The sequence below is a fragment of the Miscanthus floridulus genome, chromosome 10 (assembly GCF_019320115.1).
Source record: "Miscanthus floridulus cultivar M001 chromosome 10, ASM1932011v1, whole genome shotgun sequence".
Taxonomy (NCBI): Eukaryota; Viridiplantae; Streptophyta; class Magnoliopsida; order Poales; family Poaceae; genus Miscanthus; species Miscanthus floridulus.
The window spans coordinates 42,512,266-42,521,578 of NC_089589.1; the positions used below are offsets into that span (position 1 = coordinate 42,512,266).

The 9,313-nt window shown below is 43.4% G+C and overlaps 1 protein-coding gene across 1 annotated transcript; it reads left to right on the forward strand.

The window, feature by feature from the left end:
• The first annotated feature begins 4,677 nt into the window (after window positions 1-4,677).
• LOC136485203 (increased DNA methylation 1-like) lies at window positions 4,678-8,796 on the forward strand. Its single transcript, XM_066482128.1, has 7 exons — window positions 4,678-5,019; window positions 7,268-7,486; window positions 7,612-7,699; window positions 8,128-8,218; window positions 8,457-8,528; window positions 8,623-8,694; window positions 8,770-8,796. The coding sequence occupies exons 2-5, from the start codon at window positions 7,383-7,385 to the stop codon at window positions 8,477-8,479; spliced, it is 306 nt and encodes a 101-aa protein (XP_066338225.1). The 5' UTR covers window positions 4,678-5,019; window positions 7,268-7,382; the 3' UTR covers window positions 8,480-8,528; window positions 8,623-8,694; window positions 8,770-8,796.
• Window positions 8,797-9,313: the final 517 nt, after the last annotated feature.

Sequence of the window (9,313 nt, forward strand, 5' to 3'; positions counted from 1 at the left end):
AAAATTTCTACTGCAAATGCTAGTATCATTTTTTCATATATACTACACTCCCTAAGGAACACTACGAAATTTAGTTCACAAATTTATGATCTACACAGCTCCACTTATAAATTTTCAAAGTTGCACATAACACAGGAAACAAATGCACTATCTTTCTGCCCTATAGTCACTGGCAACTGGGGTCCACCGGTCAGTTGACCCCACGCGCCAGCGGAACAAAGCAGGGCAGCGACGCTGGAACGATGCTGTTCGGCCACGGCTCATCGCCGGTGAGCTTCACCGACGATGGCACCTAGTCTACGGTGACCCTCTAGACCTTGCGCACACGCTAGGCTATCTAGGCGGGCGAATCACCGGCGCGAAGGACGACGGTGTCGGCCATGGCGGCACGGCGGCGCTGCTCGACGTGTGGCGGCCGTTTCCGGCCACGGCGAAGCCAAGCGACGTTCTCTACAGAACTACGGCAACCCTGCGACTGTGACTAAGCAACCTAGACGGCAGGAGCTACTCCGAAGAAGCACGGCCACTGCAGAGGCCATGGCGGCACTACGGTGAGGGCGTATCCGTGACGGCGCAAAGCTAAACATGGCTCACCTAGGGCACAGATGGGGGCGTTGCAAGGTGGAAACGGTGGGGATGGTTGAGGCGAAGCTGCGAGCACGACTGATTGGCGAATGGAGTGGTGGTGAGCGTAGGCGAGCTTGGCGGAGCATCTGCGACGGCGATGGCGTGGCGGACGCTCGGCGGCTGCGTTGCGGTGAAGGAGAAAGCCAGAAAAGCGAAATGGGAAGCGCAGGGCGATGCGGGCGAGCGCGGGGGTGTTGAAGGCGCTCACTGGTCCGACGTGGTCTGGCTGGGCAGAGCAGAGGCGACGCACGGACTCTTCTCCTCCACGCGGCGGCCATGGCCTGAAGGCGGTCGGCCACTGAATCGCCCGATTCAGTCGGTTCAGAGTCCACGAAGAAGCCTGACAGCGTGTTTTTGCGAAGCTCGATCTTCCAATACGTGAAGAATTAGCGCGCATAATCTAAACCAAAATTGTACACCTATGTTCCAGCTCAAATTTCTATTTAAGGACCCAGTGCTAATTCACAACTAGTGCTGAGAAAAATCCATCCAAAATCGAGCTTGTCAGCTGTCAACCGAAAAAGACTTGGTGAAATTTGCTAAGTGTTGGAATCAGTGCTTTGATGATTTTTGTGATCCAAATTCAATCATGTTAGAAGCTAAATCAGTCAATGACCTAAAAATAAAAGTTGTTCCCCCTTGCCAAACACTACAACTTTGCTTTAGTGACCTCATCCATGCAAGGTCTCTAGCACCTAGTTCAAACTTAGTCAAACATGTCACATTTAAATGATGATACACTTCAAAGCATAGCTTAATGACCTAATTACCCCTAACCATGAATATCAACATTGTTCATAAAGATACTCTAAACATGTTTAAGCAATTTGCAAGGTCATTCAATCATTTCATGTAGTGGTCACTCATAGAGCTAGTTAGTGTAATCACATGAAAGCTTAAGTGTTGGTTCATGAAAGGTGACCATGAACAAAGTCCTATTTGCTAACCTAGGTGTTGCTACATGTTTGTGTGACTCACATCCACCAAGTACATGTGTACACTCATGATCATATGCATATACACATGGAGACATGAAATAATGAGAAAAGTTGCATATGTTCAAGAAACATGCGATAACAAGCAAACGTTGCAGATGTTTTAATCAAATGTTTCAATTGTAAATGCTTGTTTATGAATGCTTGATGATCATGCTCATGTTATGCAAGTCAAGTTATGCAAGGCTAACACCCGAGGTGTTACACTTCTTCGACTGGATCACTGCCTCATTAGCCGCGTATCTACCTATTGTGCAAGATATTTTTGCACGAGTTCAACATACTCTTCCTCCCAGTAGAAGCATGAACATCGTCCACTGCCATCCCACTAAAATTAAAACAAAAAATTAGAACTTTAATCACAACCATTATGAAAATAGGTATAAACTAACCATAATCATTAAATACGATAAAATAACTCACATTGCGATCCGGACACTTGTAGAAGATACGATCCTTGTTGGGACCCTCCTTCTTCACTCGGTACTCCATCACAATCTTCGTCTCATCACGACACTTGCCGCATGGAATGAGAGGGAGGCCCGGCCTAAGTCGCTTTGGAAACCCATGAGAGGCCAATGACCCGGAAGCAGTTACCATCTACTCTCTATACTCATTTTTTAATACACTATAAATTTCTCATTTTATAAACAAATAAAATTAAGAAACTATAAAATTATCTATATCTCTAAACAATGAAGCAGTTGTCATCTACTCTCTATACTCATTTTTTAATACACTATAAATTTCTCATTTTATAAACAAATAAAATTAAGAAACTATAAAATTATCTATATCTCTATACTCATTTTTTAATACACTATAGCTCAAAAACATATTTTAATAAATAACCATCCGTACTAGTTGACCTTGCTTACGTGATCATCTCGGCGATCATTTCTCCACCGGACGGCACCGTACTTGGTCAAGGAAGAGCTCCGATTCTACGAGGAAGGGAACACGGTCTTCCACGACCGTTGTCGCTCTCCCTCGTAGAATCAAAGCTCCTCCTTGATGTCCGTTACCGCTCGACAGAGAACATGCTCGCCGAGATGAACACGGTCCGCAAGTTCAACTAGTACGGATTTTCTATAATTTTCTAACTATTTTCTAAGTTTTTCATTTCATAAAAAGTTAAAATAAAAAGTACGGTGATTGACAGACTACTGCGACGATATCGGGACATGTGAATAAATAACCATCCGTACTAGTTGAACTTGCTTACGTGATCATCTCGGCGAGTATTTCTCCATCGGACGGCACCGTACTTGGTCAAAGAAGAGCTCCGATTCTACGAGGAAGGAAACACGGTCTTCCACGACCGTTGTCGCTCTCCCTCGTAGAATCAAAGCTCCTCCTTAATGTCCGTTACTGCTCGATAGAGAACATGCTCGCCGAGCTGAACACGGTCTGCAAGTTCAACTAGTACGGATTTCTATAATTTTCTAACTATTTTCTAAGTTTTTCATTTCATAAAAAGTTAAAATAAAAAGTACGGTGATTGACAGACTACTGCGACGATATCAGGACATGTGAATAAATAACCATCTGTACTAGTTGAACTTGCTTATGTGATCATCTCGGCGAGCATTTCTCCACCGGACGGCACCGTACTTGGCCACGGAAGAGCTCCGATTCTACGAGGAAGGGAACACGGTCTTCCACGACCGTTGCCGCTCTCCCTCGTAGAATCAAAGCTCCTCCTTGACGTCCGTTACCGCTCGGCAGAGAACATGGTCGCCGAGATGAACACGGTCCACAAGTTCAACTAGCTACTTTAACATTCTTTCATGTAAATATGCAAGCTTGAAGTGATTTTGAGCTCAAATTGCTTACAAATGAAAAAAAAACCACAATAAAGAACCATATATATAGTGAACAAAATGAGATAAGACAATGGTGAAAAATGAGAGTATGAGGTTGGTAACCTTTACAACTGAAGAATCGACGGAGGAATCGAAGAAATCGACGGAGGAATCAAAGAATAGATGGAGGAACAATGGAGGGAGGGAGGAAGCAAGAACACTAGTGCAGTGAGCTTCAAAATGTGCTGAGCTCGGGCTCGGGGAGGAAGGAGACGGCCGGGATATAAAGGGGGGACCTTTAGTCCCGGTTGGTGGCTCCAACCGGGACTAAAGATAACTTTTCAACCCCGGGCGCAGCCACGGCCCAGGAGTAGATCTTTACTCCCGGTTGGAGCCACCAACCGGGAGTAAAAGTATACCTTTAGTCTCGGTTGGTGGCTCCAACCGGGACTAAAGGTCCCTGCCACCTCTGTCTGGCGCAGTAGCCGTTGGGCAGGGACCTTTAGTCCCGGTTGGAGCCACCAACCGGGACTAAAGGTATCTCTAGTCCCGGGCGCAAAAAAATTCCGGGACTAGAGTCTATTTTGGCCGAGGATCAAAGGTCTGTTCTCTACTAGTGATTATTATGGTTTCTAGACATGCAAATCATCTGTTTAGGTTCTCAGACTTGTTTAGTTGTATCATTCTGGTCACTAGACATGTAAATCGTCCGTACAGATCCTCAATCTATGTCCAGGTCTTAGAGCCGGTCTGAATGGGTGTTGACCCGTATTCGTACGCAAGAACATCTCCATAAAATCCATGGGGTGTAGCGCCCCAAGCCTCCAGCCGGTTGCCCCAGCTATGTCATTACCAGCCCGACCGTGTCTCCTAAGCTATGTTGGTCCAGAGCCGTCAGCTAACTAAAGAAGAGAGGGAGCTCAGAGGATAGAGAGGATGGAGAAGTTAGATGAAGTTGACATGTGGTGCCACATACTGTTAGCATACCACATCAGTATATATGGGTACGGATCTAGACCTATTTAAACTCACTCTAAGATCCTAACATAGATTGATAATCTAAACAGATAATTCATGATTTAGAGACTCCGATGGCACAACCGAACAAATTTGATGACCTAAATTATATTTAAACATATTTGCTATTCCTCAGTCGCCTGAATCCTGGGCTACGCCTCCGACGGAGCTTGCGATCCGTGCGCTCGTTTGCTTTTGTTTGGTTCTTATTGGGTCCGATCGGGCTCGACTGCACCCGCTAACACCGATCGAGCTCGCCGCGGACCTCCCCCATCCCACGCCACGGCAGCGCCGCGAGCGCCCACTGCCGCCCGCGCTGGCATCTCCCTCTCTCCCCTCCCCATCTTCTCACTCGGAAGCCGTCGCCGCCAGCTCGGTCACTCGGACGAGCGCGTGCCGCGCGTAGCCCCCGGCCGGCCTCGGATTCCGTCGCTCCACGACAAGCACCCTAGCTTCAAATGCCGTGCCCGCGCCCCGCCTAAAGATGCTGCCTGCAAGATGCCGCCCACGGCTCGCTCGTCTCCGCCATAGCTTGAGATCGGCACCTACCTGCGTTCCCCGCACGCTCCGTTGAGGTTTGTTGCTTGAAAATCCCTTGTCGCTGCTGATTCGATTTGGTCCTCTTTGATTTTTTAGTGGTTTCGGTTTGGATTGCTTGTAAGAAGTGGATTCGTAGCTAAGTTGAGCAATGGTCCTTGCTGACCTGTTTTTAGGGGTGAGCTCATATGTTTTTTAGTTAAATGTCGATCTGTAGATGTAGTTTTGCATGATGAGGTTGTTGGTATAATTGTTTCAAATGGAGAGGGAGGAGGTAGAATGGGGAAGAACCGCCTAGAAAGATTCTATTCTGAGCGCGTGACTCCTCATCTCCTTGTCCGTTTGTATCGAACAGAAGCTAGCCCAACTGAACCCTGTTGCACATCCACTGATCCACATCCTGCTCGCTTGCTCCAATTGCTCCCATCCTTTCTTCTGTAGTCCCCACTGATTTCCGTTACACTTCTGGAGGAGTAAAACTGATGCAGTTCAGATTAGGGCTAGGCTGAGCTAGAGGTAGAAGTGTCAATGGATCCATGGATACACCATCGGCCAGTACTAGTAGCAGAAGGCCACAGGTGGATGCAGAGTGTGGCATGGTAGCTGCATCCACCAATTATTGATTGGCTTGAACTCTTCTCCTCCTCTCCAACTCCAACTCAATGAGATGCAGCAGCTGCAAACTGCTTCTGCTTGCTGGTTTTGCTACGATGGTCGGGCAACGGCAGGACCAGCCAGCCATTATGCTCCGGATTACTACTCCTGGCAGCTCTGTTTCTTTGTGTTTGGGCAACGAGGAGAATCCAGGAATGGGCATCCTCGTTGGTATCTCTGAAATCGGTTTCTTGCTCTTTGAACAAGTAGTATCACAAGTTCATCTGAAGCTGAGCGAGCGGCAGCAACTCGTCTGTGCTTTGTGTTCTCTGTTTTCAGGTGGCGGCAGCAACTCTGTGCTTTGTGTTCTCTGTTTTCAGGTGGTGACAGCTGAGGAAAAATATATATGCATACAGAATATGATTTTATTGTCCCTTGGATTTTATTTACAATTTTAGAAAGAATAGATAGCAAACTATAGATAATGTATATTTGTTACAAAATAGTGATTAACGGAAGCAGAACCCTGACTTCAGATTTATATTAACTCCTAACTATAGTTAAATATATTCAACATGGGGTCTGGATTATTAAAGTGACGCCAAACAACATGGACTGTATATGCAAAATCGGAAGTGCATAATGACAATGGATAGGACCAAGGATCACACATTCTTTACCAATAAAACAAAGATCATACATCCTGAAATAAGTATTCCATCTTCAAATACTGATATTTTGTAACTTCCCAGCTGAGCTCATTGGCTTATTCCTACAAGTTCATGTAACTAAACCCTACAATCTGTCCCTACCAAGTTTAACCAAACACTTCTAGCTGAAATTGACAACCTGCATATAGCAAGGTGTTATCTTATTATAGGAATATTACATGATTACTACTATCGGAGCATTTTCTGATAGGACATTTATCTGATAAGAAGGTATGTCTAGGTAGATGAGACAAATAGGAAAGCTTTTTGGTTTTTATGAGCTGAGACTCCTAACATACTGTAGCTTCATGTATTATCCTCAAAAAATGTTCTCTGCCTTTCATGTAAATTGTTCATAAACCAAAAGAAAGATAACAAAATAAATGGTTAAACCATTTGCAAAACATGCATAGAAATACATCTATCTCAACAAAACTCTGTAGTGTCTTTAAACGAAAGTCCATGGAAGAGCACCTTTTTTTAATAGGAAAGAGGACCTTGCTGCTACTGAGCTACCATAGCATTCATATGGTACAGGAACTTATGCAGAAAAAATACTGTGTTTCTGATCTTCCAGCAAAACAGATGGAAAAAGAATTGGAGCAAGTACCTCTTACCAATAAATGTATTGGATGAGGTTAGTGATCACAGTAAACAGAAATTGGTATGTTCAGAGTATCAGGGCCGGAGAGACCTTAACATGTTTAGAGTTTCAGTTTGAGATCCTGAGGCATAGAACAAATGCAATTTTAAATTTAAACCAAGAGCAATCCATAGACAAACCAAACCTATTATGCATGAAGAAATCAGCATCCAGTACCCATGAAATTTAGAGTTTCTCCTTCTTTGTTGTTTTGTTTTTAACTGAATCTCTGTTGGTGTGTGGAGTTTAACTGTTATTTGATCTGTAATCCAGAGTTTCTCCTTCTTGTGTTATATAAACTGAACATGGTGCCTTTTTTTGTTTGGATGCATGTTTCAGCTCTCTGCTCAGCTATCAGAAGTGACAGGCGTAATGAACCCTACCGGGGATAGATTCTCGTGGGCGCTCTAAAGGATTCAGAAAGAGGAATCGGCCAGCTCTCAAGGAATGCAACATGAAGCTTGCGGTGGTGCTCGGCGTGCTCAATGAGTGCTTCAACCCAGTGAAGGATGGGTGGACAAGGATTGACATGCTCCACCAAGCTGTGTATAGCCTTGGGTAAGTCTTTTTGAGTCAGAGTGAGACGTGCACATTTTTGTACTGACCCTGAGATGTCATTCAGTTATATATTAGGTCTTGATTCTGTCGCTTATATAGAAGATGTTTCTTGCTTGAACGAACAGGTCTGAATTTAAATGGCTAAGCTACGAAGGGTTGTACACCATGGTTCTGAAGAAGCATGGAGAGATCGTTTCAGCAGCCATTGCTGAGGTTTGTACACCAGCTGAATTTTGAATAGTTGTAGTCTATAGTATCCTCTTCTTGGCTCCTCTTCTTGGCTGTTGTAGTAGAATAATAGGAGCTCACATCTTTTAACTATGTGTTGCATATACTGTACAGGAAAGCTGTGTTTAATATCCATTTCTTGATTGCACATTTATAAGTAGTAAATTGCACACCTAAATTTCTGCAATTATGGTGTTTAACATGTGCAATATCCAGTCTTTAGATATAACTTTCCCACTATTTTGTTTTCCTTTTTACATTTGATTAAGCAGGAAAAACATATGTTCAGAAAGCTTGTGCTAGGAAAACTCTTTACTTTCATAGTCCAATTGTACTATCATTTAGATTGTTTGATGATGAATAATATTGCTCTAATGCTCAGGTTTTTTAATAACTGAACTGAACTGTTGCAGAGTTGGACCGGTATACAAGATGAGAATTGTCACATGTTTCTTCCAAGACAATTACATAAATTAAACTGGACTGCACGCTTCCTTTTGATTGGTAATTTGCACTTCCATATGTTGTTCCTTGTTTTCTCAATTGTTGACTTTTCTCTTCTTAGTTTTCTTTGTTACACGTACACTGCCATTGTTGTTATCAACTTCTCCTGCATCATAATATCAATAGAATTAGATAAATATGCATACAATTCAAATCTTCTATACTTCAGCAGACTTATGTCCTCATATATATGTACCATGTAGTCCTTCTGTTTGATCCTTGCATTGTTGTTTTACAGGTCACTTCAAGAAAATAGACTGATTGGCAAAATTCCAGAAGTGATTGGCGTCATGTAGGCTCTTGCTGTCCGGTGAGTACAAAAAGAGACACTAGAATCCATGCTTATTGATCTCTTTATCTTTACTAGCCCATAATGAAATCTTTTGTCCGAAATTGTTTCTCAGAGACCTTAGCGAGAATGAACTGGTGGGGCCGGTTCCTCCTATACTTGGCAACCTATACTACATAGGCAAACTGTTAGTATCATCAACAATATTCTTCTTTCCCAAACCTATAACATGATTGATTTTTGCAATAACATCGGTCTTCAGTGTAGTTAAAGTCACAAACCAGAAGTGAAGTCAATTTCAGGTGATGGCTGGTTTCTCTGTGATATATAATTTTCTCACATACAGAATACTCAAATTTGAGTTCACAAAACGGTAGAGCTTGGAAAATATGCTCAAGCTACTTTCCAGTAGTTTTGGTGCAGTACTATAGAAATAAGATGCATCCACAATATACTACTGAATTTTGAAGTGCTCTGTTACTATTAATATCTGCTGTTGATGAAAATCAAACAAATAATACATTCAGTTATATAATTGCAATCACCAACAATGTAAATTACAGCTATTGGGCACTGCAATTGTAGTTCTTAGCATGTGCAATTGATCCTTATTAGCCGTACCACGCCCATTTGCTATTCTTGTTGCAGTATCTGAACTTGACTCTCTTTCTCTTTTGTTATGCAGTACATTCTGAGGGTAGGTGAAGGACAAGCTGCCCAGTGCATCAGCGAATTCATAGCTATGGATGTCCCAGCACCCTGTGGCCCCCTCTGGTAAACTATGCACCGCTAAGCTCCTTATCTTG